At 34.5% G+C, this 27,918-nt stretch overlaps 1 protein-coding gene across 1 annotated transcript; it reads right to left on the reverse strand.

Annotated features, from left to right (window-relative positions):
* Positions 1–134: 134 nt before the first annotated feature.
* Positions 135–27,890, reverse strand: LOC112049611 (uncharacterized). The gene is made up of 5 exons (XM_024087564.2): positions 27,131–27,890; positions 6,060–6,181; positions 5,051–5,195; positions 2,804–2,963; positions 135–2,257 (listed from the first exon to the last, which is right to left on the reverse strand). Exons 1-5 carry the CDS (start codon positions 27,304–27,306, stop codon positions 1,421–1,423), a joined length of 1,440 nt encoding a protein of 479 aa, XP_023943332.2. The 5' UTR covers positions 27,307–27,890; the 3' UTR covers positions 135–1,420.
* Positions 27,891–27,918: the final 28 nt, after the last annotated feature.

Here is a 27,918-nt window from a genome sequence, read left to right on the forward strand (position 1 = left end):
TCCTGGACCAATTAAGAAAACCTCAATCGGCCCAGCCGGGGATCAAACCCAGGACCTCCAGGATCTCTTCTAAATCTACTGCGCCACGGAGGCCGTCGTATATGAAGAAAAAGAAATCAAATAATAACACTGAATAATGAAATAATAATTTAATTATTATTAACAAAGTAAACAATATAATAAACATCCCAAACTAATAATAATCTAATTTATAAATAGGAAACTTGTACATTGCACACGATTTGTCACATTTTAGTACCTATGGTAGTAAGGACACTTTGGATAATGCTAAAATGTTAACTTTTAAGTGAATTTTTCATTTTTTAAATCACAATTTATAAAGAAAGTCAAAATGATTGAAAATTTTTACAACAGCTTGTAGAATAAACAAGATAAAAAATAGTCTGTAGCTTTAAACCAGAATCTTGAATCTCCTAGCTCCCAAAGGCACCATGGTTGTCTACAGTACATACCCATGGTAGAAGCATGAGCTGACAAACCTACAGTTTTATATATTTAGGTCTAGCCATCACAAATTGTTAACAGTAACTAAAAAACCTTGTTCACAACTTTGGTTTACTTGTAATTCTTCTTAATTACATACAAACTCACTTCACTTGTAATGCAATTAACGTGCTAGACGAATTTAAACATTTTTATGTGATGCAACATAATTATGAATGTTGGTATAATACCATATTTTTACAATTTTCGATCGACGGAATGTTAGCTCAGCCTGGACACATTAAAAATATTTCATTTGAAAAATTCAAAGTTTTCAATTGCTTCTTATATGTATATTATATATCTGTATATAAAACGAATCTATAATTGCTTTTGTATAATGTGATCATCTTCATCGAAAAACAAGTACCAACATTAAATGAAAAATAATTAAATAATAACTTTATTGCGAAATATATTACTTTGATTTGACTAATAATTCAAGCGTCTACAAATCCTACATTGTTTATATAATTATGTACATTATAAAATTATTATGATTTTGATCCCATGTTATCAATTAAAATTAAAAGCTGATGCAAGTATATATCACATAATATTTTTCCCTAAATAAAAAAATATCTCTAAATTGGTATTATGGCAAAAAGATTCCTAGAGTATCTAGGTAACTAATGATTTTACGTATTTTAAAGATCGATAAAACCGTAATGATATTATATAACATATAATGACTCTATTCAACTTTTCTAATGCCTAAATGCCATTTCATTAAATGTTTCCTTTTTATAGATAGCTTAATTTACTAAAATGAAATTCTGAGATCCAAATACCTACTTTTTAGAACTACAATGTATGCGAAAATTTAAGCATGATTTAGTTTGTATAGTTAATAGTTATGTGTTAATTTATTATATATTTTATTATAAATATTGCTTTTGGGAATTTCACCTTAAAATCACGCTGGAACATTACCATTAGCAGGTGAATTCGATTCACCATGGTGACTCCTTCTAGGCTTTGGTATGGGATTTGGTGAATTATTATCAGCTCTGTCGAACTTTTGCCGTATTTCTGACACTGAAAGGCGAGTGCTTTCAAATGTTAAATCATCTTCAATTAATGCAGTGTTAAGCTTGCTTATTTCTCTTTCAAGTTCCCTCGTGGCTTTATCGATTTCTAAAAATTCTTTCTCTGTACTCGAAATAGAATTATCGACACTCTTTTTCCTTGAGTCGTCTTCGTAAACTTTACAAACGACTCTCTGAGGTTCTTCGTTGCTGTTGATGTCAACATTTTTACCTTCGTTCAAGTTTATTTGGTAAGCCACGTAACTGCCATCTAATGTGTGTGATAAACTTTTGCTCCTTTTGTTTGGCGCTAACGAGTGGAAATCTTCTAAATTACCTCGACGCAGTTTAATTTCATCCTCATTCACGCTCGAGTTTCGTCTGTATTTTGTAATGTCTACTTTTGAAAAAGATATTTGTGTGGAGTCTTCGATTTCGGCAACAGTGTTGGTTTCTTTTACTTCCTCCTTATCATTTGACTCTATAACAATAGTTTCTTTGGTAACTTCACTTTCAGCATCGGGTGTCTTTATATTATCGTCAACAATTTCAACAGATAGTTCAGTATCGTTATTCATATTTTGATCCACTTTAGGTTTTTCTTCGTCTTCAATTATTTTAAGTTCCACCTTAAGGTTCAACTCTTCAACGTCGTCATCTACAGCTGTGCTAGGGTTCGTAGTGTTTTCGCTTTCCGTTATGCGTAGTTCCAAGTTTTCAGTAACCTGTTCGATGAAAGAATATATTAGAGATTTTGTTATACATATAAAAAGTATGCTATACTTAATATGTTTTTGTTTATATTTCGTAGGAGTTTCATAAATTTGTTTGTTTTTGTGTTGCATGAAAGTAAAATTGGTTATTGTAAAGTTATGTATATAAAGTACTGCATTACCGATTTTTCCAAAGATCACTAAAATTTTAACTGTGGAAGTGTAGAGTGCACACGTTACCTTATTAAATTTAATAAAAAAATACTTAGTAAATTCAAAAATAAATCGATTTTACGATAGTAAGATAGTTTTTAAATCAAAGAACAAATTTTTATACTTGATTGAGTCGTTAAATTTTCAGATCACTAAATAATGACTGCAGTAAACACTGCAAACCCCAAATGGATTAATTGCCTGTTACCACCTCCTGATAATTCTTGGTTAGCTTGATACAAATTTTGCATTTGTCGCTTGACATAAAAGTAAGAAAGTGACCAAAACTTACGGTGGTAAAGGCCCTAAAATCCAATTATTGCTTTTTAGTTAGTAATTACTGACCGAATCATCTGCGTTAGATGTGGACGGAGGAGCAGGGGCTCGCTTTTTCTTGCGGCGTGAGGCTCGCACTGGCGGTATTGGGGCTTCTTCAAAGGGATTCGTACTTTCAATGCTTAGCCGAGAGCCAGTGATGTCGCTTCGCGCCATACGTGGTGTTGCGCTGGAAAAAATTAACAGGATTTGGTGAATAGGTAGATACAAATATCAACCTGTCGCGTGTCACAAAAAAAACATTACTTTCCCTCAGACGTAGTCGAGTAATAATAAGTTTATTTTTCAGTTAAATTGAATTAATGACCATTGTCCGTCCTTTCGGTTCGGACCTTGATCCAGACATTATAAAATTCTTTTTGATATTAGATGATCTAAAGTTTGGCTAATGAAAGTAGTCACCGAAATCGCACGCCAAATTAAAAAAAAATCGGAGTAAATTCTCAAAATTATAGTGCAAATATTGGAATAAATTAGTTTAATACTTAAAGTAGATATAGGTAGTATTGCATTAACAAACAAAAAATTTCGCATGTTTTTTTAATTTGTTCAGTCTCTACTTTCATTAGCCAAACTGTACCAACATAACCTGTACCAACCTGAGTACTGAAGATATGAAGCGGGTGAAATCACAATCAATAGCTTAAGTTTAAACTACAAATTAACAAGAAAGGTCTTGAACACAAGCGTTTAGTCTAGGTATATCTACTACATACATATTATTCTGGTGTTAATGGGTTGTTTGTTGTCGCCTATTGTCCATTATATTCCAACAGTGGGTGATGTATCACCAGCCCTACGACAAACGTTCTTTGTTTGTCTTATTTGCATGTCTCTTAAAGCTTAGGCACATATATGTAAGTATACGTGTATATATTATGCGTATGAATGCGTAATGCTATTCTAATTATAACTGCGCGGGCGATGAACAGAGCTATACTAGGAATAATAAGAAAAGAGAGTTTAATAGAATTGTAGTACGTCATATGTAAGTAACTGAAAAATATTAAGTATTTTATTTCAAGTTTTTATTTAGTTATAGTATAGGTACATTATATTTAGTTCTGCCCGTTTAGTTCTTTTAGTGCTACATCATAGCAATGTTCACAATGGAGGAGTTAGATTGCTAGCAATTATTTGTTGCTATCTAACTCCTTAATGCCTTTGCCTCAATACATACTTAATCGTACAAAATATGTAAGTAATCGTTCGTTTTGTTGGCAGCCAGATTTGTGTATTTTTTTCATAGTGCACAGCAATGTACAGTACTCAATTTTGCTAATCATGCTCATTAATTTGATACCCATATTATATCCACCATTTTGTAGTGGCGTCCATGTTTGATTTACAATTACACTGAATGACTGAAATTCGCCAAATATCAGACAGGCCAACATGAAGGGGGTAAAATTTCACCCAGCGAATATGCAAAGCAAGTTAAATAAAACCGTTTATTAGGTAAATAAATATAACCGTTTATTAGATGGAATTGTCTTGTTAAGATTAATAATACCTATAATATTATTATTCCCTACATTACGTGAAAAATCTATGTCATTGTGATATGCATTTAACAATGAAAATAAAAAAATGTGATAGTTTTTTAGATTCATAATAATAGATGTTTCACAATGAAAGTAAAAAAATATACCTCGGTGAGTTGACGTCGTCATGCGAAGTGCTATGTTTTTAATGATAGTTATAAAAATAAAAAAAAATAATTAAATACAACAAAACTTTTGTAGTCTGTGTTGTCTGGGAGAGATCGCTTTAGCGATAAGACCGCTTTACCGCACAAACTTCTACTAAAATCTTTCGTTTTTGTAACTATTATTAAACGACTTCAAAAAAGGAGGAGGTTTTTTACCACTTCAAAAAGTTAAATTATAACGCACTTAGTCGGTCTATAGATATCCACATAGACTCACTAAGGACATATAGCAAGTTAGTTTTACTAGATTTACTAAACTATTTTTCTTATTTAAAATGTAACTTTTTGTTTATAACCAATTTCATTTTATTTATTGTATTATATATTATATTCAAATAGTATTTGTAAAATGTTCCTTTTCTTGTTACTGTAAAATGTATTTTTTTCATGTAAACTACATGTATTTATTTGTTTTAATATTACGAAAATGTGCATGCCGTGTCTACCTTCATTTGATTGTGCAGAGCCTTGTGTTTGTGTTTTTTAGATTGTTATTGTGTAAATGCTGTAACAGTCACTGGTGGACCAAATAAAAAAAAAGTTACCTCGGCGAGTTGACGTCATGCGAGCTGCGCAGGCGCTCCTGGAAACGGGAGCGCGGCAGCGGTGTGACGGAGCCGCCGTACACGTAGCGGTCCGCGCGCTCCGGCGACCCCACCGTGCTGCGTACGCCCGCGCCGCCTGATGAGTCTGCATATTGACGATTACAAATTTATACTGATACTAGCGGACGCCCGCGACTTCGTCTGACTTTAGACCTCTTTAATTCAGCCCTTAAAGTAGTATCGCTGTAAAAATGGAGTAACTTCTCCCGTTTTTCCAACATTTCCCTTCACTGCTCTGCTCCTATTGATCGTAGCGTGATGAAAAGTAAACTATAACGTGCCCAGGAGTATGAAAAATAATTGCACCAAGTTTCGTTAAAATCCGTCGAGTAGTTTTTGTTTCTATAACGAACATACAGACAGACAAAAATTTTACTTATTGCATTTTTGGCATCAGTATATCGATCACTAATTACCCCCTGATAGTTAATTTGGAAATATATTTCATGTACAGAATTGACCTCTCTACAGAATTATTATAGGTAAGTATAGATTAAAAGTAAAGTTTGTAAGAAATGAGGAGATCCGCAGAAGAACCAAAGTAAACTATAGCTCAACGTGTCGCTAAGCTGAAGTGGCAATGGGCGGGGCACATAGTTCGAGCCGATGGACTTTGGGGTCCTGAGTTGCTGGAATTTCGACACAATTGAGGGCATGAAGCGAGTCGCAGGAATTCACTGGATGCAGGCGGCTTAGTATCGTGATGTTTGGAAGTCCCTATAAAAGGCCTATGTCCTGCAGTGGACGTCCATCGGCTGATATGATGATGATGAAAGTGACCTTGTAGGGGGTAATCTCTGGATCAACTGAGCCGATTCGGAAAATTCTGTTTCCAATAGGACGCCATCTAGGCTATGTTTTATCCCCGTATTTCCATGGGGACGGAAAACACGTGGGTAAAACCGCGGGGCTTAAAATACTTAATATTTTAACATAAACGCTATCTTACATTGCAAAGCTCTCCTGTATACGATTGGACTGGCGTCTCCATTCACGTGGTTAGTGGGTTTACTGCTCTGTGACGATGTCTGCTCGCCTTTCTTGCCTTTTCTCATAAACGATCGCAAAGACCTGAAAAATTAATTATTATAAAATAATTAAAGAGCCCAGTGATAGCCCAGCGGATGTCTCCTCTTTCTCTAGTACCTCTGCCTCCAATTTCGGAGGGTGTGGGTTTGAATCCAGTCTGGGGCATCCTCCAACTTTTCAGTTGTGTGCATTTTAAGAAAATAAATATCACGTGTCTTAAACGGTGAAGGAAAAACTGTTGAGGAACCAATACAATATTTAACTTTGGCAACACTCTCTTTAATCTATGAACCACTTTTTCTGTAATGTCGACCCGTAAGAGATTGTGATGTGATCTAATATCAAATACAGAATTAATCAAGTTTCACTGTGTTTTATTGGACTACAAGTCCTAACATAAAAATTTTAATAAAAAAAATACAACCGACTTCAATACCTAAAAACGTACCCACTAAACTAAAAAGCGAAAAATAACATCATAATATGTTCTACCTGCTGATCCTAAGCCGGTGATGTATTAATTCAAGCCATGTGAGCATCTTATAGATTTAGATTTTGCAGACAATGTTGTTTCATGTGGTCCTGTCAGAAATGGCTTAAATTAAGACAACACCGGCTAAGCACCGACTTCATACTGATCAGCAGGTAGAACATATTATGATGTTATTTTTCGCTTTTTAGTTTAGTGGGTACGTTTTTAGGTATTGAAGTCGGTTGTATTTTTTTTATTAAAATTTTTATTATTTTTCAATTTTTAGTGTAAAATTTCATTTCAAACTAATACATCAGACCCCTAATGATAGTCACAACCCATCTTGGTACAAAATTCTCAGCAATACAAATTAATCAAGCCCAAGCACAAGGTAGCTACCGTAAACCGTCAAGGGGTTCCCTTCATTGACGTTGGTCTTCATCATCAGACCCCTAATAACAGACACAACTCATCTAGGTAGAAAGTTCTCAGCAATACTAATTAATCAAGGCCAAACACAAGGTAGTTACTGTTAACTGTTAAGGAGTTCCCTTAATTGTCCTTGGTCTTCATCACCAAACCCCTAAATGACAGTCACAACCTATCTATGTGGAAAGTTCTCATTAAGACAAATTAATCAAGCCCAAACACAAGGTAACTGCTGTAAATCGCCAAGGAGTTCCCTCGTCTGTTTTATGACTCCATCATCAGATCGATTTTAAACCTTCATAATTTTGTATTTCTTAAAGGCACTAAATGGAAAAGTTCATGAACACACTAGACACCCATATAATTTTCGAAAGTTCCCGTTAATTTCTCCAGGATTCCATCATCAGATCTTGTCATGATGGCAATGGGACCAAATGGGGACTATACCGTTTCAAACAAAAAAAGAATTTTTGAAATCGGTCCAGGCGTCTTTGAGTAATCGGTGTACATACATAAAAAAAAAAAAATACCGACCGAATTGAGAACCTCCTCCTTTTTGAAGTCGGTTAAGAAACATCGTGAGTTAACCTGCATACCTTGAGAATTTTCTCAATTCTCTGCGTGTGTGAAGTCTGCTAATCTGCATTGGGTCAGCGTGGTGGACTATTGGCCTAACCCCTCTCGTTCTGAGAGGAGACTCGAGCTCAGCAGTGGGCCGAATATGGGTTGATAACGAAGGTACGGTTTGCTATTATCTATTCTAAAATGTTGTCAATCATCATATTCGTTCATCATTATCAGCCTATTTAAACGGCTCACTTCATAGGGGACAGAGAATAGACCTTAGACCTACCCTGCTCCAATGCGGGTTGAATGATAATGTCTAATTCGATGGTCGTTATAGACCATTCATTCATTAACAACCTGTTGAGCATCAGTCTCCTCTCGGTGTGTAAGGGGTTAGGCCAAATGCGGATTGACAGACTTCACACACCTAGAGAATTAAGAAAATTCTCAGGTATGCAGGTTTCCCTACGATGTTTTTCCTTCAACGTTTGAGACAGGTGATATTTAATTTCTTAAAATGCACATAATTGAAAAGTTGGGAGGTGCATGACCTAGACCGGATTCGACCCTACGCCCTCCGAATCGAAGGCAGAATTCATATCCACTAGGCTATCACGTCTCCGTCTCATCTCCGTAACGATCACTATTAGATTATTTATGACAATGATCGGCCACCGAGGCACCACCAATTTCTAAATGAGAATTTTTACTGCAAAAAATAAAGCGCAGTAGATATTTGAAAGTGTGACCTAGAACTAGAACCTGGTATTCCGAAGTTACATAGACTAACCATTGGACAGACGAAGCACTTCATTTTATATACGTAGTGTTACAAATAGTACCTGCTTCCCGCCTATTTCGTATAGATAAGTGTCGCCGCCTAGCGTATAGTAGCGTCATTTCATTTCATACTTTTATGACTTCCGGTTATTATAGTTAAATTTAATTAAGTAACAATGATTATCAATCCGAACAGTGGAGAGGTTATTATTAATTATTGATATAAATATAATTATTTATTTTACATGATATAAATTCATCATTGGTTATTTTACTCTTGACAACTATGACGTCACGTTATGATTTAGTTTGTATTTAATTTCTCAACTTTGTGTTTCGATATTTTAATATTATTTTACGATCGTTATAAATATCTTTTAATTATTAATGTGTTTTAGATAGAATTATAACGTTTGGTTTGTATAATAATACTCCGGAACTATTATTAAAACGTACTTGTATTGTTAACATATTCGTGCTACCAACTGTAGACACTAACTTTGCAAATATTATAAAATAGAGGGTTGTTTAGCAGATTTATTGATATACTACCATCAGCGTGTAATATTAACATTATAGCGGAAGCTATGCTGAAATTGTTATCGAATAAATTTGTGTACAGTGAAAATATTATTTTACTTCTCCCACCTTCTGTAACATCTCAGAAGTGGGCATAAAACTGTTGGGATCCTACGCTACGGGTCTCGGCAAGAAGAAGAATCGAAGAAAGCAAAAACGGAATTTTTTTTTCTTCTTCTACACCACGCCCTTACCAAGAAATCAACTACATGTGACGCACAGAATTGGAACTCAAAGAAGTTTGTAATCAAGCTTCGTCTACAATACCCTGATGAACGCTGGTACAAAGACTTCGAAGACTACAATATCGTCATACAAGCGTGTCCGGATACAGCATTCTACGACTAGTCGACTTTGTTGAAAAATTTGATGTCATGTCGGTAAGAGCAAAGGATTAAGGAAGACTTCGAGAAGTGCAACATTATTGGAGAAGACGCTTTATCGTCTATCATCAAAAGCCTTCTGGTGGAGCTACGTTCAAATGCCTTCCAGCCTCAAAACGTCTGATTAACTCTTTGGGTTTTCATCTGAACAAGAAAGAAGCAACTAAGAAGACAGAAGCATCGTCAATGCGGCAGCGAACGTGTAGAAAACTTGCAGTGTATGGCGCCTACGCTTCAGCCCTCTGGACTGGGGCCCTGCTACACCTGCGGGAGCACGAGCCTCTAGTCGCCGCGCCGCCGCGCCGCCGCGCCGAGCCATTTGCTGGGTTGCTGCGACATCGTAAACTCCGCGGCAGCAAACACATACAGTCCAGGTTAGTCCAGCTATGTATACTTTTATATCGTAAACTTTTTTTTTTGCGCTTATACAAACGCCTCTCCATTGGTGTGCCGCGTGCATATAAAATTACATAATACATTGGTACGACAAGTAAATTGAGTATACTGCCAGAAAAATAGTAAAAATCGCCCATTGTTATGAAAAGTTTTGAAGGTGCTCACTAGTAAATATTAGAGTGGAGTAGTAGGTATAGGTTACATATCGTCCCTTAGCTTACAACACCGCTCAAGTCATTTTTACTAACTTTACAGGAGAAGTAAAAAACTGTATATTTTAAAAAATATCTGGGTTTTTTCTAGTGCTACTTAATACATTCTTTAGTTACCGGTTAAGAAATAATTATTTATACTTATTTTAACGATTTACTTTATTTTAACTTTTATTTTATGACTTGAGCGGTGTTGACTGATATTTTATTAGATTTAGGCGGTGTTGTTTGTGAAAATGTTATGGATTAAGGTATTAAAAGATGATTTGCAAATAAAAGCTTTTATTAAGAAATATTTCAAGAAAATTAACATTCTTTATAACAAAGGCATCTTAACTTAAATCTTAAGAATCACATTGTTGAGATCAATTGCTTAAGGTTATTTTCAGCTTTATGACTGCAACAAACGTCGCATTGATCTTTCTTTGGGTGGAATAGGCTCAGATAGAGTTTCAAAAATAATGTCAGTAATGCGACGGCATCTTTGGAAGATCTGCTAAAAACTTTTCAACATGTTTGATGACACGGTCTTAAATTTTTCCTGGATTTCTGCACGGAAGTGCACGGTGGTTTTATGTATCTTGCAGGCTTAAATACGTCTTGTTTCACTTTAAATGTTTCATTAATCTTTGCTTTTCTGTCTCTTCTGTATCCTAAATAATGTTCACCTTTCATCCGTAATTCTTTATTTATATTGCGTTTATATTCATTTCGATCTTTTGACGCCTTGTTCTGTAGTTTTTTATGACTTAACAAATCACCGTGATAAGGAACATCACTGAATATGACCACTTTGTTAGTGATTGAGTATCTGTGTTAATTACTATATCCGAAATTGGGTCTTGAGTATTCCTAGCAAAAGCTTTGATGTCAATATTTCGTAGCTCTTGTACAACGTTCTCACTTTCTACCGAGATATTGGCTACATTCAATGCAGAAGGCTGAAGATACTCGATGGTTACTGTAGCAAATTCGGGTGGTATATGTTGCAGATCAAAGAAGTCATCACAGACTTTTTCTACAACTTGTAGATTGTGAATGTCTATGTTTTCAATATTAGTCATAATTAGTAATAATAGTCTAAAGTTGTGATAGCCCAGTGGATATGACCTCTGCCTCCGATTTCGGAGGGTGTGGGTTCGAATCCGGTCCGGGGCATGCACCTCCAACTTTTTAGTTGTGTGCATTTTAAGAAATTAAATATCACGTGTCTCAATCGGTGAAGGAAAACATCCTGAGGAAACCTGCATACCAGAGAATTATCTTAATTCTCTGCGTGTGTGAAGTCTGCCAATCCGCATTGGGCCAGCGTGGTGGACTATTGGCCTAATCCCTCTCATTCTGAGAGGAGACTTGAGCTCAGCAGTGAGCCGAATATGGGTTGATGACAAATGTTCTGGTCAAATATTGTGTTTACATTATCCTGGCTACTTATAATACTTTTTATGGACTCCCCAAAGTTTTGATTATTTATTGGTGTTGCAATAGTTTCATATTTAGTAAGAGAATTGCATACTTTGGTGTCAGAAGAACTAGTGTTATCTTTTTTATTCAAATCTAAAATAAATAATTGGAATTATTGCATTAAAGTATTTTCGCGCGAAAAGTATGACAGACTAACGACTTGTGCGGTGTTGCGACGCCAACCGACTTGAGCGTTGTTACTATTTTTTGAATTACGGCTTCTGATTTTCTGAAATCTATTTCATGAGACCAATGGTTCGACGCGCAATGCGCAGCTTCATCCAATGACATCAAAATGTAAATACCGCCAATTTTCGACTTGAGCGGTGTTGTTAGCTAAGGGACGATATGTCTATGTGACGAGACATGCAGGTATATGGATAAAGTACTCGTGATGTGTTCAAGTAGTGATACGTGAAAGTTAAAGTTTTTAATGATTATTATACTGTTATACATTTTATAGAAGGCAGTAAATGATCAAGTTGCTGGTACAACTAGTCACTGATTCAAATACCTATTAGTAATCTTGTCCTGTACAATAGTCTTGCAGTCGTATAATAGTTTCTAGCAAGAAAACTGTTTATAACCTTAGTTGATTTATTTTAAATGTATGACTTCTTACCAAAGCTACATTTTATTGATTTGTTTGAGTAATAATAAAAAGTAAACAGGCATTTTGTACAAAGTTCTGTTTAGCTAATTGGGTAAATTATAGCTCTCCTTGGCGAAGTTGATAAGTGAATAGAGCTCTTTCACAAACAGTAAAAAAAACAGCATATAGTATATCAAATATTAGAAAAAACCTTTTTATGTTTAGATCCATCCAACTGCCAAGTAAAAATAAATAATATCCCGTTCATAACGCCATGTTACCTAAAACAACCAAATTAACATATACCGATATCAAAAGAGTCTCGTAAAGTATTCCATAAAAGTGTTAAATAACCGCGGGCAAAGTAAGACGTTTAATATTATTGATTGAATTACTTGTACGGTAGGTTGCACAATTAGCTATTAAATGTTATTGCTTATTATATCACCCTACAAAATACTCCCATATTAAACTGTTCATGAAATATAACAACTTATCGTAACTAATCATAATTATAGTATTAGTTCAGAATTCAGTTTATCCAGTTTTTATTACAGTCAGACAGGACATCTCAAAGCATTTAAAATTAGAAAAATTAAATACTTGATATTACTTGGTGTTGACGTTTATGACAGTAAAGCGTTTACAGAGTTCATTAATAGCGCTATAGTAAATTAGAATCAGTAGGTACTAGCCAAGACGTGATAATTAGGTATGCCTATCGCGTACTTTATTGAAGTAACTTCTGAAGAAGAGTTCTATCATATAATTCGAGGATTTAGCTAATGTAGATTTGATAAATAATAAAATCTGCTCTTAGGGTTTGTCTGTACTTATCAATTGCTCAACGGGCTATTTTAGTTCTAATATAATTTATTACCTCGTTTACTCCTAGCTTAAGGGTGGCTAGCTATTCAGGATTTCGGTTCACAAATAAGATACTTATAAGCCAGGAAAGAAAGAAAATTGACAATTCAAGCTGGCTCTCTAATTAGAATACAGTGGTATACGGCTAACTCTAACTGAACAGAGTCGTCTTCTTTTCGCGATGAGAAATGATAAGCATTATACCCTGAACATAAGAGCCCTTAATCACAATTCAACATTTAGTTTAGGTTAAGTAACACACCAAAGTTACCGCATCTTACTGTAGCTCAGGGCCATCTAGTTTCAAATTCAATACGAAAATTACAACTTTTATCGCACCTATACACAAAACGATTATATTAGTTAAAATAACTGCTTAAATAAGAAAACTATACTGAGACCGATTAATTAAGCTAAAACTTAACAATTAATAGTAGTTGCAAAAATATCATATTTAAGTACTTAATACCACAGGTTTTAAATAAGTGAAAAAAAATATAAAGATTTACTTTTTCTTATATTAAAAAAATACATGCAGTATTGTGTACCGTGCGCTTATGGAAAGTTATCGTATGCCTAAAGTTAAAGGGAGTTCTAATTATTTATTTGAATACTATATGTGTCTACATCATTAAGGGGCCTTTTGTAAATACTAGGGAACCATTTATACTATGGTGCTAACTGTATCAATTGATTATTCTTACAAAATGTGTTTTAGTCAGGGTATTCCTGTTACAATTTTCAGTTCACTTTATACTATCAAAAGATTAAAAGTTAATGGGTAAATAAATAATATCATTTGGATTAGCTTTACATATAAAATTATCATAATATGATTAGTTGCTATAATCCTCCAAAATAGTTTGACCGGTTCTGATTAAGTTTTATATGTAGATAATATTAGGTAGGTCCGAGAAAAGGTTGTTATACATTTTTGATACCCTTAAACGATAAGGGTGATTAGTAGTAAAACTTGTAAAGCAAAGCAACATTGGTTGGGTCAGCTAGTTACTTTATAATAATGGAGTAAGGCTTCCACTGTCCGTAATTTAACAGTTTGTTGGTAAATCAGGGTTATATTGAATGCTATAGAACTTTATGTATGCTAATGGTCAGGTGTGTGTAAATTTAAACGATCATAGATGGCTCGAGTAAATAGTAGTTATTATGTCCGATAGTGGAAAAACGTGAGACGATACACTTTTCTATATCACACGAGGAATTAATACTCCTTATTCCAGTAAGCTCATCATAATGTTCAGTCATAAAAATGTTTGAATGTCAGTTTGTCCAACCCGCGAACTACAGCCACCTAATGTAGGTACAAGAGCAAGACCTACACAATAAACGGAACAATAGCTATATCAACAAAAATATGTCTGTAATGAAAATGGTGTTTCGTACCCACATATTATTATTATAGATATACACAGAATTACTGATTTTGGAAACATATGTTTTTTGGGAAAACTACAATATAAATGTACTTATATACTAAAATCTAATCATAAGAGATTTCTAAAGCGTAACATGAGATAGGTCGGTACCTACGTATAAAATTTATACTATAATGTGTGGGGGCTAAGACCTTATGGGATGCAGTTTACAGATTCAATTAATTTAATTCAAAGTTCGTCTATTGATAGAATGTGGTAGTGAATAAGTACAGATATTAAATTATATTCTTGTAATATTAACAAGATTAATAGTTCTACGTATTTGCAGATTGTTCTGGTAGATAGGGAGTAAAATGAAGTTACAGATGTCCTCATATACGGTAGTCGAGAATTAACATTGATTTTCACAGTTCTAAATAAAAAAAAACGCACAATTGAAACAATATTATTGTAAGATTCTCTCTATGTGACTTATGCATAAGTGGCGATATATGTGATTCGGTTCCTCTTGGTTTACTTCTACGTGACTTCTGTCTTATGTGGCACTCGTCAGTGATTCACTTCTATGCGACTCACGTCTGTCTATATCTATATATTCGACTATGGCTTACCTTTTACTACATGTCTGTATGATATACGACCTTGTGACCTAAGTCTGTGTGACCTGCGTCTGTGTGACCTGCGTCTGTGTGACCTGCGTCTGTGTGACCTGCGTCTGTGTGACCTGCGTCTGTGTGACCTGCGTCTGTGTGACCTGCGTCTGTGTGACCTGCGTCTGTGTGACCTGCGTCTGTGTGACATGGGTCTGTGTGACACACGTTTTTGTCTGTGTGAAATACCTAAGTATTTGTGTGCTTACCTAAATTGAACGAACGAATTCCAAACGAAAAGGAGATTTAAACCCACGTCTTACTAGACACGGGCATAAGTTAGTTATTTCTGCATATCGTCTCCAAAGAGTAAAAAAAAAATCTTTTGTAGGTTTGGGTGTACTCTTCTATAACAAGATCCCCAAAACTGTGATGGACCTGCCAATGCATAGCTTTAAGCAATGTGTTAAAAAACATTTACTTAGTCGAGGTTACTACAACATTGATGAGTTCCTATAAAGATAAAAGCGCTTGGAGGCCATTGGGTCAGCTTCCACCTTCACACAGGAAATAAAACTATAAGAAATTGTAATTGTTATCAATTGTAAATTATAATACTCTATGACTTTTTCAAAAGAGCAACTGTTGAGTTTCTTACCGGTATCTTCTCAGCAGAACCTGCCTTCCGAACCGGTGGTAGAATCTTTACAAATAGTCTACTGTCGTGTCAAAAGTGCTTGTAAACTGAGCCTACTTGAAATAAATGATTTTAGATTTTGATTTTGATTTTGAATTGGTCAGAGTTATTTTGATTAATCAAGTTATCTTAGTGATTCATATTTATTGAAGTCGGAATGACCTAGTAACTAATATGCAGATAAAATTCAAATATGTGATTTTATAGTAAAATAACTATTTCCAGATTAGATACCTGTCTGGAAGTACTAATAGCGATGTTTTTGTTTTATCATAATTTCTGAATTTCTTTCATATAGATAGCACAATATACTTATTGTTTGGGTTTGAAGTCTAAGTGACCCATTAACATAATTACCAGAAACGAATTAGGCTTTATGATAGCACTTCGATTATGTATATTGATCAAAACCTTGTCAGTTTCAAATTACTGCTGGATCCTGTTCTTTCCAGATAACTGATGGTGCAGTGGGAGATACCAGAGTGTTACCAGAACGCCGTGGGACACGGCTTCTTCAGGATGGCCGAATGTTACAAATAGTACCTGCTTCCCGCCTATTTCGTATAGATAAGTGTCGCCGCCTAGCGTATAGTAGCGTCATTTCATTTCATACTTTTATGACTTCCGGTTATTATAGTTAAATTTAATTAAGTAACAATGATTATCAATCCGAACAGTGGAGAGGTTATTATTAATTATTGATATAAATATAATTATTTATTTTACATGATATAAATTCATCATTGGTTATTTTACTCTTGACAACTATGACGTCACGTTATGATTTAGTTTGTATTTAATTTCTCAACTTTGTGTTTCGATATTTTAATATTATTTTACGATCGTTATAAATATCTTTTAATTATTAATGTGTTTTAGATAGAATTATAACGTTTGGTTTGTATAATAATACTCCGGAACTATTATTAAAACGTACTTGTATTGTTAACATATTCGTGCTACCAACTGTAGACACTAACTTTGCAAATATTATAAAATAGAGGGTTCTTTAGCAGATTTATTGATATACTACCATCAGCGTGTAATATTAACATTATAGCGGAAGCTATGCTGAAATTGTTATCGAATAAATTTGTGTACAGTGAAAATATTATTTTACTTCTCCCACCTTCTGTAACATCAGCCAAATGGCAATCATATTTAAGTACCTATTGAATTATTTTCTCAGGATCTTTTATAAACGAGGCGGATGTCTGTAGGCGCAATGATACTGACAAAAGTGAGCAGTTTAGTGCACTTGATTCCACTTACGTACCTACACAATTATTTATTGTTCCGTGAACCTGCCACGGTTGGATAAACGAGTGTTCGTTTTTTGAAAATGTTAGTCACCTTTATAAGTTCATTGTACCTGCATTTGTTTAAAAGCTCACGATACGAGTAGGTGCCTCTTGTAAAATTCATCAAACTTTTCCATGGCTTATTTTAAACTTCGGTTATAATAATTAGTAGGTAGTTACCGATACTAAAATATATTATGATTTAGGTTTTTTTTCAATTCTTTACAAGTTAATCCTTGAACCTCGTAAGTGATGATGTAATCTAAGATGGAAGCGGGCTAACTTGTTAGGAGGAGGATGAAAATCCACACCCCTTTCGGTTTCTGAGTCGGGCTATGAAATAATGTGTTTTTCTTTTTTCCAACAATTACCACTAAAATTCTCAGGCAAAGCTGACAAGTTGCGATAAAAAAAAATAACTATCCCATCATTCAGGGGCATACAAAGTAGTAATCCGTAGACGTGCTGCAAGAATACAGCTGTAATACGACCTACGTGGATTTTAGTGCTATGCTATGCCGGAGTAAACTACATTTTATAGCGATTGGAATAGTACAAGAAGGCATTAAACGTCTGGCTCATCCGTCCCACACGCCAGATAGTTAAACTGTAAACAAGTGCACGCGTATGTTTGACATTAAAATCTTCTAGGTCGAGCAGATAAAACGAGATTTGACCCGATCTTGAACTAACGCGGCGGACGCGCTTGCATTTATGTTCGAGATAAAATAATTGCGAATAACATACAACCAATAAGCGCAGTAATAAAACCGTTTGAAACAAATAATTGAAGGATCAAGCAGATGGCCCACCTGGTATAAGGAACATCTTTGCAAAGAACACTTCCTGCAAAGTATACCTACCTTTATACATCAACGTCGTACGTCTACATGTTCAGTGCCGGATTAAGGTACCTAGATGCCCTAAGCAAACATCCTTTGTGACGCCTATCATTGGACAATCAAGACCATTAAAAAAGTTGTAATAATTTAAACGCTCGAAATCCGAAATTGCTTCAATTTTCGTGTGCTCGTTTTTATGGTTCCCTGGTCGGCTCTAGTGTTCCCCTAGACGGGATGCCCTAAGGAATTGCTTAAATAGCATATCCAGGACTGTTAAAAGTTTCACTTTGCCTGTGTTTACGGGCAACAATGCATTTTGGCATGTCATCAGCAATGCTGCTTGGCAGCAGTAATATACATGGCAGAAACACATCCCCGAACGAGTTTTATTAAAAAAGCTTAACAGTCTACTCATCTACTATACTCACTAAACATTACGACTGTTTGTTTTAGCGAGTGATAACTGATGTTCAAAGCGGTAAGGAGTAATAATATTATAGTAGGTTCTTCTCAGTCGATCGTCGTCCACTAGACAATAAGTAGGACACTACTACTTTCAGAAGGGTTGTTGGCTATATTCAGAAGGGCTGTTTGTAAAAATGCCTTCAAAGCCTTGCAAAACTGCGCCTCGTTCTGGCGTTAAGTTGAATTGTATCTTAGTTACCTGCGAATATTATGTACATACGAGTAGTATACTCGTACGTGGAGTGACCATAATGACAATCATCATCATCATCATCATCATCTTCAGTAGCCGCAGCTCAAAGAACGAAGAAACATACACACTTTCGCCTTTATAACTTTATAATATTAGTGTGAATCAAAATGGATTAAAATTTGGATCTTAGATGGATGTACTATATATTAAATGCAAATAAAGTATGTTATAATTTTATGCATTAACATCTAACGAGGCTAAGACCTTCGGAAAATAGGTAGTGTTAATGAACGCCGCTGTGCAAACAATCATGGTATACACATGACCTACTTTGTGTACTCTTGTTAATTTTATCACAATTTTCTTTAAATGATTCATATTATCTCCCTTATCAACGATGATATCATTCTTTGAGCAAGACGCATTTGCATAGCACAGTTGACTTTGCGGCCATCACAAAGTGTTGGTAGCATGTGTATATTCATTTAAATCTGACTTTCAGTTCACTGGAGAATCTATAATTCTATACTAATATTATAAATGCTAAACGGCTGAAACGATCAAGATGAATTTTGGTATGATCGTAAATGGAACCTTGGACCAAAACATAGGATACTTTTTGACCCTAAAATAAAAATAGAAGGGGTTGAAATAGGGGTTGAAAGTTTGTATGGAAAGTCCATCATTTTTTGAGTTACATTTTTAAAAATTTGTTCACAAATAATAAAAAAGATACGAAATATAACGTGATTAAAGAATTTTTAAAATTCAACTTCTAAAGAGGTGAAATGGGGGTTGAAAGTTTACATTGATTTCTACGCGGACGAAGTTGTGGGCGTCCGCTAGTTATTAAATAATAACGAAAACAGTGTAGACATGTAGGTGCATTAGTTGTAGATGGTTTATGGTTATACCTACCTTGCCCGGCACATTCACATTTGGCATTTCACGTTAAATCGATACACTAGTTACAAAACTGTTTTATTGATCGATGTAAGTAAAGACTTAGGTACCTATACTATATACCTATGTATATTTACATTTGTTCAACGCTGAACGTAACTGAACTTTCGCTTTCGTCTATGTTAGACCTACAATAACCTTCAACTAATAAAATAGGTACAACTTCGGGCGCCTACTGACAATTTCTTGAAAGATTTAAACCGATAGACTTCACGTCACGACACGCTCGACCCTAAACTGCCAACTATTAAATGAAAAACACAGTTCATTTACACAATGAAATACCATATTTATATAGGCATTAAATCCATCCGAAATACCCATAACCAATTCTTATGAAAAATGAATCCCATTTCTGATTTTTTAACCACGTAGCGTATGCTAGGTTTTAGTAAATAATCTACTTCTAACTGCCAAAAAGCTAGGGAGGTATATGATCTTTGACCACACTATGAATCTACATAAATACCATATTTATATAGGCATTAAATACATCCGAAATACCTATAACCAATTCTTATAAAAAAATATTGAAAAATGAATCCCATTTCTGATTTTTTAACCATTTAAGCTAGGTTTTAGTAAATAATCTACTTCTAATTGCCAAAAAGCTAGGAAAGTAAGTAAGTAGGGAAGAAAGATCTTTGATCACACCTAGAACATTTTGCTAGCGACTGATAAAATAGGAGGAGGACCATTTTCATTAATTTTCATTTCTCTTTAGGTTTCTGTTGACTGTACAGTTGTACACGTAAAGTATTATCAGAATATATTGTCATGGTGTCGTGGGTATTAGGTTTCGGTAGTTTGTTTTAATTGAAATTAATAAAAGGTAAAAAGATACCGCTACGGATCGTTTCAAGGTTGACGAGGAAACGTTTAAAATGAATCGGAGATTTTCCTGTTGTGTAGGTATATGTAGGTAATCCACCTGAATTTTGCTTGAATAAATTTTATATTTTGTACTATTTGTTAAAATCATGCTGTACGAACCTCCACTCAGTGTCATCTCTTTATCTAAATAGAAGTTTTGGACTAGCCTACTTTGTCTAGGTCTAGGTCTAGACTAGAATTTACGTTGCAATCGCATTTTGAACCGGAGAAAATTGCCAACTTTAACCAACCTTTCCCCGGTTATTCTGTAAAGCGTTATGTTTATGTAGATTGTAGTTTACAACGGATATTCATTATCAGCGGATTGCATTTCAGTCTAAATAATTTAAACACAATCCGCTTTACCTACTTACTATTTAGAGAATGTAGTAAATTGAAGTACCTATAGATTTCACATTCCAATATCACAACGTGTTAATTAACGTAACGTTTAACTTATACTAATACCTAACGCTGTAAATCTCCTGCATTTCAAGATTAGGTAGGTATGTACCTACCACAATGCTAATGTGACGATCTCGCTAATTAAACAGAGATGATCGCGAATAGTGCAATTGTTGGATCAATGCCAATTGCCAAGATACGAGTACATGCAGACTCCTGAACATCTTTCTTTTATTTTGTTGCAAGTTACAATTTCCTTTTGCATCAAAATACCAAATTAGCTACTTACCTAAATATGATGTTATAATAAGAATTTCAATAGGTACTTACGTACCTACTTTTATGATATTTTACTTATTGATGTGTCTAGAAAAGTATGCAAATATGAGAAGCTTGTTCAGATTTTCTTTTTCCATGTCAATTTACTTGAAGACAGATGAGGTTCTAACTTCCATGACTCTGCTAAACTCATGATTTATCAAACTATGTTTTGTTTTTGTTTTTATCGGACATAATAAGCATTACTAAGAAATGTACGAAACAAAGATATTACAACTACAAGAGAGTACTGTAGTCATGTTTACTTTCAGGAAAATATGTCTAAGAAAATATGGCAATTCATTTAACAGCGTTAATCTAGAACACAGACGATGTCGCACAAGTGTTCTGAATTTAATGTGGGTTAAGATACCCGCATTCCGTTCTTGAGTGTTCGTTCCATTTAAATATATGGATGTTAAATTCGCGAAAATAATGTAAATTTGTGTAAAAACAGCTTGAGCTTCGAGAAATATTTACGTATCTTTAATATTTACTTCTTTCTGACAGTATATTTTAAAAATACTTCATCATTATAAACCCATAGTAGGCTCACTGCTGAGCTCGAGTCTCCTCTCAGAATGAGAGGGGTTAGGCCAATAGTCCAACACGCTGGGCCAATGCGGATTGGTAGACTTTACACATGCAGAGAATTAAGAAAATTCTCTGGTATGCAGATTTCCTCACGATGTTTTCCTTCACCGTTTGAGACACGTGATATTCAAGTTGGAGGTGCATGCCACGGACCGGATTTTAACCCACACCCTCCGGAATCGGAGGCAGAAGTCATATCCACTGGGCTATCACGGTTCTTGTGATAACCCAGCGGGTATATTAAAAATACTTACATAATCATAATCCCCTCATTCTCATTACCTTATCCCACTTACCTACGTGGGGTCGGTAAAATATGTTAATCTCTTCCATTCGCTTCTATCATTCGTTAACTTAGAATCTACACCTTTTACACCTCTAGTCCGTGTTTTACACACATAAATATCCTCTTTCACACACTCCAACCATTTCTTCTTTGGCCTTCGTCTCCTTTTGTGTTCTTCCACTTTCAACTAACAAAGGATTATTGTCCTATCAATTGGTTTATTACTTCCACAAAAAGTTATCTTTAGGTTATAGACTGCAGTTTATTAGATAGGTATTCACATCTACACATTGCCTACTTATTTATTCTTATAGAAATGCAAGACTAATCGAAGTCAATGTGGTTTTTTTTATTAGGTATTGTTTGCCTTGAAAGCGTAAAGGTTAATTTTCCATTTTCTTTTACAAATAACCCATAGGTTGCTCTTACTTATTACAAACTTCTTAGAGTTGTATCTAGTAAGTACCTATCAATGACTATGGTGTTAAGGAAAAAAAGGAATCAGCCTAATTAAAAAAGTAAAAAACTAATCTAAACTAATATAATAAAGAGGAAAGATTTGATTGTTTGTTTGTTTGCATTGAAAAGGCTCTGAATTTTCTAACCCGAATTGAAAAATTATTTCACTGTTGGGAAGCTACAATTTACCCGAGTGCTAACTAGGCTATATTTTTAATTAATAAACTTTGAGGAAGAGGAAGCTTTTTATATCATACTAAGCCTAGTAGGTATTAATTAGGGTTCAATAACCAATCGGATTTTAATTTATAAATATGTTGTTCTGTACGCGATCATAGATTTGTTCATCATTACACTATACAACTACTTTAAATAACGTTGAGTAAATAATTGATTGGATTGTTGATCTTTGTATGTTTACCAAGTGCTTTAAAGTGACATCACACACTATTAATAGTGGCAGAATGACAAAGTTTATGCTTAACCCTTAAAAGTATCGACGTGTGGTCTGACAGACACTTTGATTGTTCGAAAAGTTTAGTTATATATGTTAGCGATGACTAATCCTCTGTAGCTCCTCTCTACTCCTCAAGCTGACGCCCGGAAGCGTTCATGGAGAGTGGTTATGATTTTTATAAAATCGCGAGTCCCCTGTCAGACCACACGTGGGTACTTACGTAACTTTTTTTTTGAACACGATTTTTTGAGATCATAATGTGTTTCTCTTTTATTTTCATTTAACTATTAACTATAATAATGGATAAGCTAAGTATCAATCTAACATATAACTTTGATAGTTTTTACAATTTGGTACCTTGTGATTTTAAAAAAGTTGGTTTACTGTTTGTAAAATTTTTTATTTATTGTTAACTTGGTTATTAATTTTTAAGAAAAAAGTATAGTTGGGAAAAAGTATTTGTATTATTGATAATAAATCAAAAATTATGTTTTTATTTTTTATTTATCGCCCAAACAATACAAAGCTGCAATGTAAATGTTATCAACTATTTATAAATGTTGTAACTTCTATATTTTGTTCAACTTACTACAAAGTATATAAGCAATACATATTACCTAACGTTTTTTTAAATAATAAGAAATATGAAAGTTTTTGTTATTAAACCTGTGGAGGTCTGTCAGACCACATGTCGGTACTATTGTAATTAAAATGGCACGTCGTTACTTAAAGGTTAAAAGTGACAACACATTTGTGCTCTGTGCATTTTTATTGATTGAATAGAGAATGCTTCAGTTCTTAGTATTCAAGCCACAGAACATAAAACAATCTTTTTTAACGGGGTATAGAAATACCATGATGTTCCAATCTCTTATTGATCTACACGGTCTACACTACAAGGTGTATTTCAGAAAATAAAAATAAGTTTGTGTTTATAAAGTTCTTGATAACATTAAAGCAAACATCACATACTTATCTACTTTTTGATACTACAACCTAGAGCTAATCTATTAGGTACTTCTATATTAATGTTTTATAGAGGAAAGTTATTATAATAGTTTGTTTGTTCGCAGTGAATAAGCTCTGAAACTACTGAATCGTTTTGTGAAAAAAATCTTTCACTGTTGGAATGCTGCACTATCCCGGAGTGGTATATTTTTTATACGACGTCTGAAGGTATCGTCGTCGTCGTTATCAACCCATATACGGCTCACTGCTGAGCTCGAGTCTCCTCTCAGAATGAGAGGGGTTAGGCCAATAGTCCACCACACTGGCCCAATGCGGATTAGCAGACTTCACACACGCAGAGAATTAAGAAATTCTCTGGTATGCAGGTTTCCTCACGATGTTTTCCTTCACCGGTTGAGACACGTGATATTTAATTTCTTAAAATGCACACAACTGAAAAGTTGGAGGTGCATGCCCCGGACCGGATTCGAACCCACACCCTCCGAAAGGTAGGACCCGCTGAAGGTATATTATATGTATATTACTTTAAATTTTATTGTGCCTTAGAACATTCACTAGGTTCATTAATTTGTCAGACTTAGGACTAAAAGTTAAAAATAAAGAGATAAATTTCCCATCAGTTAGTTAGGTAGTTATTCATGCTTTATTATTTAGATGTAAAATTAACTCTGAACATAACTGAGATAACTGCTGCAGTATGTAGAGCGGAAAGAAAAGAGAAAAAACCGCATCTACATATTTAGTCTTACATAAATTTACGTTCCTAGGAACTCGCTGTTTTATTTAAAGCATAAAAATCACAAAATATAAAATTGATATAATCTCAGTATATGTATATCTTGTCACCGCCTTCAAGTGCTCAGAAGGTACATGCGATGTTTTTTTTTCGCTTTTTTAGTTTATTTTTGTGATTTTAAAGTCGGTTCAATTTTTTTCGTTTAATAAAAAATAAAGTTTAAAAACTATAACCTGACTACGTAAAAAGGGGTCAAAAAAGAACGAACAAGAAAATATTTCAGATTGAAATAGAGAAATGCATAGGAACAAAAAAAATGTTCATGGTAGAGCCATGGTCGCACTAAAGTTTGTGAGATTGTATAGGTAATCTCTGGATCTAGTGAACCGATTTTAAGAAATCTTTTAACAGGAGAAGGCCACGTTATTTGTGAGTGTCATAGGCTGTCTTTTATCCCAGTATTCCCACAGGAACGGGAACTACGCGGGTGATACCGCGCTGCGTCGGCTACTATTAAATAAACGCGAGGCGTGCAGTTCTGGATATTCCAAACTATATTTTCATATTCATCTTACTACGCTTAGAAGACATTAGTTCTTTCGTATTCCGCAACACGGCGAGATTTTTTATTCATCTGCTCAGTCTATACTTATATGTATACCTACCCATGTAATTATCATACACACTAAGTACATATCCTTCACACTTCCAGTTATTCAATTAGTATCTAGATTTCATATTTGTAGGTGTTACCTGCATCATATTCTAAGTATATAATTTTATAAACATATAATATCATGAAAAGCAACAATAATAAAGTTTTATCGAAATTACTCTTTTTTAATAAAAAAAAAAAAAACTTTAACTTAGGGGATTATGACAGTTGAAGATAAATTATTTTCACTTGTTTGTTTTTTTACGCTTTTAAAAATAAAGGTCGTAACTTGTAAGTGACCCTCGCATGCTTGAAAGAAAATCGATTCTACGTTCGTACCTACCTACTTACTTACCTTACCTTATCAGATTGGAATTCAGTTTGAAATAACTCCTGTACGTGATAATTACTTATGTAAAATATCTATTTTTTTCATATTAAATTGTGATAATGTCTAATGCAAGCATTGTATGTATGCATATAATAAAAAAAAAAACTTATAGGTAGGTACCTATTACAATAAAAGTAGTAAGTTCACTTTCAGATTTTAAATTCATCATCATCAATTTATTTCGTTTCATTCAGAACTCATATTCGGCTCACTGTTAAGCACGAATCTCCTCTCAGAATGAGTGGGGTTAGGCTAGCCCACCACGCTGGCCCAATGCGGATTGGCAGAGTTTACATACGTAGAAAATTAAGGAAAATCTCTGGTGAAGGAAAAACATCGTGAGGAAACCTTCCTTCCTTCACCGTTTGAGACATATTTAATTTCTTAAAATGCACATACTTAACTGAAAAGTTGGAGGTGCATGCTCCGGACCCGATTCGAACCTACGCCACAGAATACAAATATACAAATACCTACGCCTTCCGAATCGAAGGGAGAGGTCATATTATCCATTGGGCTATCACGGCTTTTGGCTTTCTAATTAGTCATGTTTATTGTATATGTAGGTACTAGTAGATATATCGACCGGGTCAATTATATTATGTAATCATATTGTATTGAAATAATATTATAAATTATTTGTTTAAATAACGTTCGTTGTTGACCACAACTAACATTGAGATTTGGAAATTTCCTCTTTTGAGCGTCTCATTTTTCATGACCTAGTAACACATCTAACAGTATTTAACATCATTGACGGGATGTCTGAAGGATTTAAATCCAAGCGGACGCAGTCGCGTGGGTGTAGTAGTCTCTAAGATAATATATCGCTGATCACGTACGAAATATTAATAAATCAACTCGATGGTGCAATCAGAGGATCCTGAGAGCTGAATGTTTAAGATTCAAATAACGCATGCATATAAATAGTTACGTGTACCTACCACCTATGCAAACATATTCTAATTCTAAGAAATACTTATTTTATACCTAACACGTACGAGTATTTTAGCGTGTATAAAATAATTACTCACATAACAAAGGAAAAGTCGATTGCAAGATGGATCAGTGCTAACACTGTTAACTGGTGTTTGTGGTCATGTGGTCACAATTTCTTCCGGGTTTACGAACGTTCCTACTATTGTAGTTGTGGAGTTTGACATCAAGGAAATATCTGCGACTTTAGACTTAACTGTATCCTAGTAGATTTCATGTATTTGAAGTAGTGAAACGAACCCTATCTACAGTCTACGTTTGTATAAGTGTTTGCTTTTTGTCTTTGTAAAACCTACTACTTATTAAAATCCTACTATTTAATAAAATCGTCATGAAAGCACTTATAATTGAGTTCATAATTCCAATCATAGTGGAAAATTATAGTTCAAAAGTTATATGCAATTACAATTACAAGTAATAATATGTACGTGATATGAGATTTATCTATATCAAGTGAATCTTGGTTACCAAATACTTTTGTACTTAAATCATTATTTCGTACGTATATTTTCAGCTATTTAACTTTCCTTTTGTTCTAACGTTTACGCTAGATATTGCCTACACCTGTATGTAAGTACTTAGATAATATTTAAATCTAGAATATGGAAAATTTATAAATATTTATAAACTTTCGTCTAACTTTAAAATGTAACAAAAACTCACCACGAGTTCCTGAGGTCCTTGATTCCAGAAAACGTAATGCTATTCGATCTGCTCAACTTCCGACCAATTGTCCAGAACCTGATCTTATTGTGATTGTCCTCTTCCCGGAACGGGTTCAGATGCTCCGGGTAGTCGTGAATGGAGATCGTCTTTCGAGGCCCCGCCATCGTCGTCATAATTGCACCACAATACACTAAATCCTTCCAGAGTTTTACATAATAGGGAGGTACGCGAAAACTGGCGTCGACCACTTCGTTTTTTATCTGTTATCACTGTTATCACAGACTGATAGCGCGTCTTATCGCGAAGATAATAGCGTATGGTTTGTTTTCGCGGTATAAACAAGAGCGTGGCGTCGCGGCGCTCGTCGTCGCGGCCGGAGGCAGACTGGTCTATACAGTCTACTGACTACTCTACCGCGACGGCAGTAAACTCGGTGATGAGGCTATCACAGTCAGGTTAGGAATGATTCACTATAGCGGTAACAATGACGATCACGATCCAGTCTCTGGTAACAAGATCTTCGATGATCCATCGATGTGGATATATTTATTTTTTCTACAAATTTGGTATCAAAAAGGAAATGAGACATTAGTTTAGATCACTATGATCCAAGATTATAAAAAAAAAAAATACATGAATAATAAAAGAATGTAGGCGTGGACACTACTTTGCAGTGTTCTTTCAAGTAGACACTCAAAAGAAGCGTTTTAACTTGTATAAAACCGAGCTACTCGTAATGCACTTTGCGTGCATACTGCATTACTAAGCGATTTTTAAAGAATATG

Source organism: Bicyclus anynana, chromosome 1 (genome assembly GCF_947172395.1).
Source record: "Bicyclus anynana chromosome 1, ilBicAnyn1.1, whole genome shotgun sequence".
NCBI lineage: Eukaryota > Metazoa > Arthropoda > Insecta > Lepidoptera > Nymphalidae > Bicyclus > Bicyclus anynana.